This window comes from Nicotiana tabacum, chromosome 23, assembly GCF_000715075.1.
Source record: "Nicotiana tabacum cultivar K326 chromosome 23, ASM71507v2, whole genome shotgun sequence".
Taxonomy (NCBI): Eukaryota; Viridiplantae; Streptophyta; class Magnoliopsida; order Solanales; family Solanaceae; genus Nicotiana; species Nicotiana tabacum.
In genome coordinates, this window is record NC_134102.1 from 44,731,762 (window position 1) to 44,743,730 (window position 11,969).

An 11,969-nucleotide genomic window follows, 5' to 3' on the forward strand; every position below is an offset into this window, starting at 1 on the left:
CTATTGAGTTATCTATACCTCTGCAATCATACTTTGAGTTCAAATATACCCTTCATTTAAACGGAGGGACACGTGTCATCGTCCTGTTGGTCAATTCTAAATATCTCATAATTAATTAAAAAGACTCATTACCTATACTCGAAAAATAATTTTTTTTTATAAAAACTAGAAAAAACTAAAATATTTTTTTACTAAAAACTGGAAAAAACGAAAATATTTTTTTTCCAGTTTTACAAAAAAACTGCTTAAAAAAAAACTGAAAAATATTTTCTAAAATAATATTTTTGTAAAAACTGAAAACAAAAACTGAAAAGCAATTTTCTAAAGCAATTAAAAACTAAAAAAAACTGAAATATTTTTAACTAAAAACTGAAAAAAAAATATATTTATTTTTTCAGTTTTTACAAAAACACTGCTTTAGAAATTTGCTTTTTAGTTTTTTCTTTCCAGTATTTACAAAAATATTATTTTAGAAAATAATTTTCAGCTTTTTTTAAAGCATTCTTTTTTCAGCTTTAAAAATTGCTTTTCAGTTTTTTAAAAAATTACTTTTTTTAGTTTTTAGTAAAAATATATTTAGTTTTTTCGAGTTTTTACAAAAAAAAATTGCTTTAGAAAATTGATTTTCAGCTTTTTTTTTCCAGTTTTTTCTAAAGCAGTTTTTTTGTAAAAAGTGGAAAAAAAAAATATTTTCGTTTTTTTCAGTTTCAAGTAAAAATAATTTCAGTTTTTTTCAGTTTTTCCAAAAAAAAAAATTGCTTTAAAAAATTGATTTTCGGGTATGGGTAATAGGTCTTTTTAATTAATTAGAAAATATTTAGAATTGACCAACATGACGATGATACGTGTCTCTCCGTTTAAATAAGGAGCATATTTGAACCCAAAGTATGACTGTAGGAGTATAGATAACCCAATAATATAACGAGGAGTATTTTTAGACCATTTTCGAAAGTAGATGAGTATATTTGGCCCTTTGCCGTAAAATAAAATAGGGCAGTACGATGCACAAAGCATTCTACGTTCACGTAGAAGAGGGGCCACAAATCAAGAGAATGTTATGTAGACAACCTATCTAATGCAAGCACCAATGGTTGATACCGATGTTTGAACTCGTGAACTATAAGTCACACAAAGACTACTGTTGCTCCAAGACTCTCTTTATTGTTGCAAAATAATGGATGGGAATAATACTTAAGTTACCTAAGAAGAGGTTAAAAAGGCATTGCCCTAAAGTAATATAGATTAATATCGCACTCGCAGACACAGGATGATCTATGCCAGAATCCAGCCACCCATGTTCCCTCAATTAATACAAATATAACCTGAAAATGACAAGCAACAAAACCTTACCCCAATCAGCTTTAGATTAAAGTCCAAAAACAAAAAAAAAGGGTGAGAGTGTAAATGTAGTGGATATTTACCTAGTGGCGTTGAAGGACACGATCGAGCTGTTCTGTGAAGAAGTTGAAAAAGATTCGGTGGATTTCGGAAGGGATCTCGCCGGTGACAATGGCGTCATTTTCTTCGACACGTACTCTACTGTGCCTTCAATCTCACACTCACCTACTTCTCAAGGTAAGCGAGCTCTCTTTCTCTATTCGAACAGAAAAGAATACACACACTCAAATATTGGTACCAATCAATTTATGATATACATGACTGTACATAGACTTTTGTCATGTAATCTGGTCAGTCTAATTAATTATGCAAAAGTATTATGATTTGATACAAACGTAGAACAGAGTAACTTCTTTCTCAATGAACGCACAAACGCGCCAAATTGCCAGAAGTTGTCCTCTTTCTGTATTGCGTTTACCAATACATAGATAGAATTGAGGGAAGAACCAATGATGTTATCTTTCACTGTTTTCTGGAGATTCGATTCTTCGCATTGGCTGGGCAACCTGCTGCCCAATGACAGTCAATGGGCTTGGGCCCTGGTAATGGGCTCGGACCTTTCACGAAAGTAATTTTTTAGGACAATGTCTTTTATGGTAAAATTTCGGGATAAATTCACAAATATACCTATAAAAGCCAAAATAAATTACACTTGCTCTACCCATTAAGAATAGAGTAAATTGGCCTTTTTGACTTTTTACAATGTTGAAATTACCTACCCATTCAATAATCGGCAAAGGGCCAAATATACTCTTGTACTTTCGAAAATGGTCTAAGAATAATCTCTCGTTATACTATTTGGTTATCTATACACCTGCCGTCATACTTTGGGTTCAAATATACCACTCATTTAAACAGATATACACGTGTCATCGTCCTATTGACCAATCTTTAAATATCTCCTAATTAATTAAAAAGACCCATTACCCATACCCCAAAAGCAATTTTCTAAAGCATTTTTTTTTTATGTAAAAACTTTAAAAAACTGATTTTTTTTTACTAAAAACTGAAAAAAACGAAAATATTTTTTTTTCCAGTTTTTACAAAAAAACTGCTTTAAAAAAAATAAAAAATATTTTCTAAAATAATGCTTTTGTAAAAACTGAAAAGCAATTTTCTAAAGCAATGTTTTTGTAAAATCTGAAAAAAATTGAATATTTTTTTACTAAAAACTTAAAAAATCAAAAATATTTTTTTCCAGTTTTTAGAAAAATATTGCTTTTAAAAAAACTGAAATATAATTTTTAAAGCAATTTGTTTTGTAAAAACTAAAAAAAAAAAATTGAAAAGTAATTTTCTAAAGCAATGTTTTTGTAAAAACTGAAAAAATAAATATATTATTTTTTTCAGTTTTTAGTTAAAAAAATTTTAGTTTTTTTCAGTTTTTAATTGCTTTAGAAAATTGCTTTTCAGTTTTTACAAAAATATTATTTTAGAAAATATTTTTTAGTTTTTGTTAAAGTAGTTTTTTTGTAAAAATTGGAAAAAAAATATTTTCATTTTTTTCAGTTTTTAGTAAAAAAAAAAATAATAATCAATTTTTACAAAAAAAAATTGCTTTAGAAAATTGCTTTTCGTGTATGGGTAATCGGTCTTTTTAATTAATTAGGAGATATTTAGAATTGGCCAATAGGACGATGACACGTGTCCCTCCGTTTAAATGAGGGGTATATTTGAACCCAAAGTATGACTACAAGGGTATAGATAACCCAATAGTATAACGAGGAGTATTCTTAGACCATTTTCGAAAGTATATGAGTATATTTGGACCTTCGCCGTTCAATAATTACCATTATACATATTTTAGTCCCCTTCTTTTCTTTCTTTTTTTATTTTTATTTTTATTTTTATTTTTTTATCTTTCTCTTTTCGTTCCTTTTTCTCCTTTTCTTCTCTATTTCCATTTTTTTCTCCTTTTCTTTTTTCTTTCTCTTTTTTTTCCTTTCTTTTTTCTCTTTTTCTAATTTCATTCATGTTTTTGCTCCTTTTTCTTTTTTTCATTTATTCTTTATTTTCTCTATACCAATAAAAACGATAACTTATACAATATACTTTTTTTTTTTTACTTTTTCTCTATATTTGATAAAAATTAAGTCAAAGAGTATTTTTTTACTTTTTTTTCTCTATATAAAGTATAGTATGCCTTTTATCTTTATTTTTTACTGTGCTAAATGTGTGTATTGCAAATATTTCTGGCGATATTATATCAAATGGTATAGTAGTATAAAGAAATAATATATTAGTCTAATAAAATAACTTATTAGTACTTAATATTATTGTTAAATATTTTATACAATAGTATACTAGCACCGTATATAAATATACCAAATATGTATATTATTATTTTATGTTTATTCCTATACCTACTTGTAATATAGTGAATAGTACCTACATGGAACTCCATCAAACACTTCATTTAAGAAAAAAATATTAAAAAGTACGAGAATTTCGTTGAAAATTTAAAAAGTAGCCTAGTTGGAAACTTCAAAAAATTTGAAAAAGATTCCAATTATAATTGTATATTGTTATATTATACTGTATACTATAATAATATACTGTTGTAATAAACTTCATCCAAAAAAAAAAAAATACTGTTGTAATAAATTGTATACTATTGAATTATATATTGTATACTAAAATGGTATACAATATATTAAAATGGTATCTTGTGTGTTTTTGTTCAATATCTAAATTCTCTTTAAAATTGCCTTCAAAGTTTTAACACAATTTTCATATTGGGTAAGACAATAGCATCCCTAGCAACAACAACAACTACACTTCAGTCCAAATCAAGTTGGGGTCGGTAAAATGAATTCTCAATAGTATACCCAAATGATATACAAATATATCAAATAGGTATATTACTATTTTATGTGTATTCGTACACCTGCTTTTGGTATAGTCAATAATATCTTCATGAAACTCCATCAAACACCTCGTTTAAGAAAACATTCGAAAAACATGAGAACTCCATTGAAAATTTGAAAAAGGATTCAATTGAGAATTTAAATTTTTTAAAAAAGACTAAATTATAACAATATACTGTTAGATTATATGATATACTATAATAGTATATTGTTGGAATTCATTCTATATTGTTGAATTAAATATCGTATACCAAATGTTATACAATATTCAAAACGGCAAAGGGCCAAATATACCCCTGTACTTTCGAAAATGGTCTAAGAATACCCCTCGTTATACTATAGGGTTATCTATACCTCTGTAGTCATACTTTGGGTTCAAATATACCCCTAATTTAAACGGAGGGACACGTGTCATCGTCCTGTTGGCCAATTCTAATTATCTCCTAATTAATTAAAAAGACCCATTACCCATACCTGAAAAGCAATTTTCTAAAGCAATTTTTTTTTGTAAAAACTTTAAAAAACTGATTTTTTTAAACTAAAAACTGAAAAAAACGAAAATATTTTTTTTCAAGTTTTTACAAAAAAACTGCTTTAAAAAAACTGAAAAATATTTTCTTAAACAATATTTTTGTAAAAACTGAAAAGCAATTTTCTAAAGCATTGTTTTTGTAAAAATTGGAAAAAACTGAATGTTTTTTTACTAAAAACTGAAAAAATCGAAAATATTTTTTTCCAGTTTTTAGAAAAATATTGCTTTAAAAAAAACTGAAAAATAATTTTTGAAGCAAGTTTTTTTGTAAAAACTAAAAAAAAGAAAAACTGAAAAGCAATGTTTTTGTAAAAATTGAAAAAACAAATATTTTTTTTTTTCAGTTTTTACTTAAAAAAATTTCAGTTTTTTCCAGTTTTTAAATATTTCAGTTTTTTCTAGTTTTTAATTGCTTTAGAAAATTACTTTTCAGTTTTTACAAAAATATTATTTTAGAAAATATTTTTCAGTTTTTTTTAAAGCAGTTTTTTTGTAAAAACTGGGGAAAAAATATTTTCATTTTTTCCAGTTTTTAGTATAAAAAAACAATTCAGTTTTTTCCAATTTTTACAAAAAAAAAATTGTTTTAGAAAATTGCTTTTCGGGTATGAGTAATGAGTCTTTTTAATTAATTAGGAGATATTTAGAATTGGCCAATAGGACGATGGCACGTGTCCCTCCGTTTAAATGTGGGGTATATTTGAACCCAAAGTATGACTGCAGGGGTATAGATAACCCAATAGTATAACGAGGGTATTCTTAGACCATTTTCGAAAGTACATGGGTATATTTGGACCTTCGCTGTATTCAAAAATAGTATATTATGTTCTTTGTGCAACATCAATAAAACTCTTCGAATTTGACTCAAAAATTTCGACCCAAAATCCACAAATAGATTCCAAAATCTCCATCAAATTGACTCAAAATTGACTCACAACCTCCAATCTATATTTCGACCACACCCCATAAAAATTGGATCAAAATAACTATAAACTCAACAAATTCAATTTATGAGTTTCAAGCTTCAAGGTCCATTAATGGTAGATTTAATTTTTCTTACAAAAAATCTTCAAAAATTAGTGTTAAACACAATTTCTGCATCAAAAAATAACATTCAATTCAACAAATTCCAACAACAAAAAAACTTCGAACGCACACGAAAATTTAGACTTGAAACTTTGAACTCATACATATGAATTTTTTTTTTTTTCCTTCAGATCTAGAATTTTGACCTCGATTTGTAACGGTTTTGGCCTTAATCCAATTCAAAAATGGAGAATGAATTGATGAAAAATGTTCAATGGACACATAAATCCTATTATAAGATGAGAAAGATAGATGAAAATATTTATTTATACTTGAGAAGACAATGAAAATAAGGAAATATGAAGCAAGTGCTAGTCTTCTCCTTTGAATGCTAGGGTTAGTGTTTAGTAATGATAGTGGTTATAAATTATACTCCCTCCGGTCCATAATAAGTAACTTTTTGGATGTTTTCACACAGATTAAGAAATCCACCTTTTAACATTAATTAGCAATAAAATTTACCATATTAACCTTAACTATCACTTCATATAAACACCTCTAACTCCAACATTATTTACTCCAAGGGCAATGTAGGAAAAAAATAATTACTTCATTCTTGAAATCTGAAAAAATTACTTATTTTGGACCACAAAGAAAAGGCTAAAAAATCACTTATTATGGACCGGAGGGAGTAATAAAAAAGCCGGGTAATTAATTTGGGAAAAATAAGTATAAATTGAAATAAGTAACATTTAAGATAGTAAAAACAGGTAGTTCTTTTGAATTGAATTGGTATTTGGGGTAGATTATCCTTTGTGTCAGTTGTTTAGTAAATGATTCTTTTTTATTTCCTAAAGGGTAATTTCTCAAGGGCTATATTTGCAATTTTTTAAACTAGGGCTAAAATCTAAAACTATGACCTAAAAAAGAATATTTGCGTAATCAACCTTTTTATGATAGTCATTTTTTTTTATGTCTAGTTTGCCAGCATAAAAAAGGAAAAAAAGAGTTCCCTCACTTATGTACGAAATTCATTTTACTCACAACTATCTTGACTTTGAATTTTATATCATTTGTTTCAACCAACATTAATAGTCAATATTTTTAATTGAAACATTATCCAATTTGCTAATATCTATTGATCTTTAATATACTTTTAAAAAAATATTTTTACTCACCAACATAATATTAGAAAATATTTTTAGGAAAATATTGTTCATGATAAATGTTCTTAAAAAAAATCTCATGGGAAATTGGCTTTCGTCTAGCAAATCAAACACATACGGAAACAATAAATCCTTAGGGACCTTAATTTCTTAAGATTAAACTTTTCTTTTTAAAATATTTTCCCCAATTTTTAGTATGTTTTGCTAAATATATCTAATTAATATCATTAGTAGAATTCTTAATTTAGTTTGAGAAATATTATTAGTAGAATTCTTAGTGTAGTTTGAACTATTTTAGCCTTTCCTTGTAAAATTGGGATAATTGACATTAACTTCAAATGAAAATAATTGTAAGAGTTAAATAGTGTTTCATAAAACGAGACGGAGAGAATGATAGTAGATATTATATACAAAAAGAGATTTTAACACTGTAGAGCAAATATATAAAACTATTTAAATAAATGGCATAACCTTTGATTTTTTTTCAAAATTGACAGATTTATTTACTTTTATGGCATATTCTAATAGTACTTACGGTTAATGATAGACCACTAATTTAGGAATTAGTTTATAATCTTATAAATACATATTCATTTCTCTTTCATCCTCATTAATATATTTTCGTTTCTCTATTAATAAATATAGAAAAGTGCTTGACAATAGGGACGGCTAGATGACCACCATACAGGTTTGGTTTGTATTTTAGTTCTTTCTTACTATTTATAATTGATTATTAGATAATTTTAAACAAAAAATAGTTACTCGATCAAAATAATGACTTTGAGTATATAATTTATTTAATATATATATCTGATATTCCCTTCGAATTCACCATAAATCTAATTTCTCTTGCGACTGCTATTCTCAATTTTTTGAAATTCTTAACCTAATTTCTTAATCTTTATTATACCATGTATATTTTTATTATACTATGAATATCTTTATTATACCATGTATATAATTACATATGCGCACATAAATAAACAAATGCATATGTACGTTATACCATTATTATAATGTGTATATAATTATTACACACTTAATAAGAAAAACAAATCTACAATATACCCTTCATACATGATATAATATAATTATATATATTTATACATAACTAAACAAATACTAATTTATGATATACCATTATTATGTCGTGTATATAATTTTCTACGCATACTAAATTAACAACCACAAACCTACACTATACTCATAATATACTAATTCACTTAATTGGAAGTTCAAGGAAATGCCTTCAATGGTGGAGATTATTTTGTGTCTTCCTTTGATGGTATGTCTAGTTTTTTGAAGACTGGAGTTTTTTTTTTCTTTCGGTTTTTGTTTGAAAAAACGGAGATCATATGTAGAAGGTTATCATTGGGGAGTTTAATTAGGAGAGAAATTATGAGATTTATTGGGATTTGATTGACTATCAGATGGAAACTGCTACTAATATAATATTTTTATTGCCTTATTTGTTATTCAATAAATGATGCTAAGATTCTGTAGATATTTTTAAAATCTTGTCTAGTTATAAAAGTGTCTCATACAAAAAAGTGTCTAAGTATCCATTTCATGCAGTTAAGGTTGTAGCTGTTATCTATGACAAAATTAAAGATTTGTTAAAAAGTTATTGAATATAGCCACACACAAGTATATTGTGATTATCTTATACTAAAAAAAAGATGTATACTTTGATTATTGTTATTGCCATGGCTCACGACTTCCATGCGTCGATGCACTGTAACTTTATAAATAAGAATCATGACGTACAAAAAAATTAAACATTTAGCTTGAAGCAATCTAACAACTTAGCTTGAAGATAGTTCCACCAATACCAAGTCTCCTTGTGAAACAAAAAGATTTTAGTAACAACGCACAACCTTTTTTTATATTTCAACATATTCTGATCACGAACAAAGCCCTCCTTCCGTTTCATTTTATTTGACGATGTTTGACTAGGCAACTAGTTTTCTTTTTTCCCTTAAGAAAAGAAAGAATATTTGTATGCAATGTTCCTGTGGTTGTTAAATATGCTAATTTGCAACTGCAAAAGCAAATCAGAGAAACTGTTTAATTAAATTGTCTAGACAGAGGAAGATAAGTTCTTCAAGGCTGGGAAATTGTAACTTTTTACTTGCATACCAGATTTAGCTCTCCCTTGCACGACTAACCAATATATAGTCTTAGCTAATGTGGGAATTTCAGTCTGATTCTCTCTTCACAATATATATTGTCTGCAGAATATGCTTGTTGTCTCTTGCATTATTTTAGTCTCAGCGCTTCCTTTAAGAATGAGTTGTTCAAGTCTTCCCTTCAAAGATTCAACCATGGGAAGCAACTTAAATGCAACTTCTTTGCTGGATAATGTTTCAAGAAAGAACAGCATGTCAATCCCAATTCATACTCACTTTCAGCTTCCTTCTCCATTGCCCAGGTGGCCTTCAGGTATTTTCTCTTCGTCGATATAGTATTCCTTCCATTTTACTACCCATCTTGTCCTGATTAGTATTCGATCACTTGTTTCTTGTCGTCGATATATTCTTTCACTATTTCAATTTTCAAATAATATACTTCAGTATTTGCAAATATTGCTGTGAAATTTGAGATGCTGGTGAAATAATATACTTCAATGGTTTCTGCTCACAGTTATCAACTTTCACAAATCTTTTTTTAAGTGAAGTTCATGTCAAAACACAGTTTTTTTGAAATTTCAGGTGAAGGCTTTGCAAGTGGAGTCATTGATCTTGGAGGATTACTTGTGTCCCAAGTATCGTTGTTAACTAAAGTTTGGGCTACCCATGAAGGTGGACCAGATAATCTTGGAGCTACGTTTTTTGAACCATCAAATTTACCAAATGGATTCTTTATGCTTGGTTCCTATAGCCAACCTAACAATATGCCCCTTTTCGGATGGATTCTTGCTGGAAAAGATACATCAGGAGGTGCCCTAAAGATGCCATCTGATTACGCGCTAGTATGGAGTAGTCAGAAGTTGAAAATTAATCAGGACGGTGTTGGCTATATCTGGCTGCCAATACCTCCTGAGGGCTATAAAGCCATAGGCCATGTTGTCACGACCTCGCCTCAGAAGCCTTCTCTGGATAAAGTCCGTTGTGTTCGTGCTGATCTTACCGATGTATCTGAAAGTCATGATTGGATTTGGGGCACCAATGGCTTGAATGTTTACTCTTCAAGACCTAGAGACAGGGGAACACAAGCTTTAGGAGTGTCAACAGGTGCTTTTATGGCTCAGAACAATGGAGCTGCAGACTCACTAGCTTGTTTAAAAAATGTCAAAGCTAATTTATCTGCTATGCCAAATTTGAACCAAGTTAAAGCTTTGGTTCAAGCATACTCTCCATTGATTTACTTTCATCCTAATGAAGAGTTCTACCCCTCATCAGTAACTTGGTTTTTCCAGAATGGAGCATTATTATACACCAAAGGACAAGAATCTTCACCGGTTGGTATTCAGCCAACAGGTTCAAATCTTCCCCAAGGTGGTTCGAATGATGGTGCTTACTGGTTGGACCTCCCAAGTGATAATGCAGCAAAAGCTAATGTCAAGAGAGGAGATTTGCTGGGTGCCACAGCCTACTTACACATTAAACCAATGTTTGGCGCAACGTGTACTGATATTGCTGTGTGGCTATTTTACCCTTTCAATGGCGCTGCAAAGGCTAAACTCGAGTTCATGACTATTTCATTGGGAAAAATTGGAGAGCACGTTGGCGATTGGGAGCATGTTACATTGAGGATTAGCAACTTCAATGGAGAGTTACAAGGCGTATACTTGTCGGAACACAGTGGAGGCATTTGGGTAAGTACTTCGCAGCTTGAATTCCAAAATGGTAACAAACCTGTGGTGTATTCATCGTTGCACGGACACGCTGCTTATCCGAAACCAGGACAGAATTTGCAAGGCAGTGGAGATGTAGGAATCAGAAATGATACAGGAAAGGGGAAGTTGATGGATACAGGAGGAAATTTCTTAGTAGTTGGTGCAGAATACTTGGGTACAACTATAGTGGAGCCACCTTGGCTAAATTATGCAAGGGAATGGGGTCCTAAAATCAGCTATGATATATCAAAAGAGCTCAACAAAGTAGAGAGATTTATGCCTGGGAAACTTAAGAGGGCTGTTGAGAAAATTGTGAGAAGCCTACCAAATGAGGTATTGGGTGAGCAAGGACCAACTGGTCCAAAGTTTAAAGACATGTGGAATGGTGATGAAAGAGGTTGAACATTACTCTCTCCAATCCAAAATAAGTGTCATCTAAGATTTGTCACATCCACTAATTAAAAAAAAAAACTTTGATTTAAATTACCATTTATCTCTCCTCATATTTTTTAGATCATTGGTTAGAGCGAGGCTAAATTTGAAAAAAGTTGTTAATGCTTATTTTGGATCAAATTGATACTTATTTGGACAGGAAGGAGTAACATAATTCAGATATTTAAATATTGATCAAAAGGTATTGGCTTTTCCCATGTGTTTTTTCACAATTCTTTTGAGCAATTGCATTATCAACCAGCCATTTATTTTACAACTAAGTGACTTTGTGGTAACCCAGTGACTACAGATAATCTAATTAAGATCTTCCTCAGAAGTAACCCCCCCCTAAATTACAATGATGGGGATGATGTTCCCGAGTCCTGGCACCTTTTGTAATAAATTTTATTCTTTAGATCCTTTAGTTCAAAATTCAGAATTGTTTTAGCAAGAAGCAAAAGCTTGATAGATTGGCAATTAACAATAAGCCCTACACAAACCAAAAAAGGGACTCGTCGACAGGTTATTTTGGTAACGTGAAATGGAGTAAGTATAAGGAGTTTTCTTTTTTCCATCCTTTCACTAATAACTAATATAATGGGGATTTTTTTTAATTTTGGACATAGATGTGGTTAAAACATATTTGCATCGAGTGTTAAGTGATAAATATACTTAAAGTGAAAATGTGCATTTATAAATTAACTATGATT

General features: G+C 29.4%; 1 protein-coding gene across 1 annotated transcript; it reads left to right on the top strand.

Moving 5' to 3' along the window:
- The first annotated feature begins 1,441 nt into the window (after positions 1 to 1,441).
- LOC107782713 (hypothetical protein At1g04090-like) lies at positions 1,442 to 11,489 on the top strand. Its single transcript, XM_016603642.2, has 3 exons — positions 1,442 to 1,575; positions 9,227 to 9,431; positions 9,701 to 11,489. The coding sequence occupies exons 1-3, from the start codon at positions 1,510 to 1,512 to the stop codon at positions 11,227 to 11,229; spliced, it is 1,800 nt and encodes a 599-aa protein (XP_016459128.1). The 5' UTR covers positions 1,442 to 1,509; the 3' UTR covers positions 11,230 to 11,489.
- The last annotated feature ends 480 nt before the right edge of the window (positions 11,490 to 11,969 follow it).

What these genes read in the sequence shown, in the direction of transcription:
- LOC107782713 (XM_016603642.2), top strand. Translation starts at nt 1,510, where the DNA reads ATGGCGTCATTTTCTTCGACACGTACTCTACTGTGCCTTCAATCTCAC. An exon ending in ACACTCACCTACTTCTCAAG is followed by an intron (nt 1,576 to 9,226) that starts GTAAGCGAGCTC and finishes TATTGTCTGCAG; the next exon opens with AATATGCTTGTTGTCTCTTG. An exon ending in ATTGCCCAGGTGGCCTTCAG is followed by an intron (nt 9,432 to 9,700) that starts GTATTTTCTCTT and finishes TTGAAATTTCAG; the next exon opens with GTGAAGGCTTTGCAAGTGGA.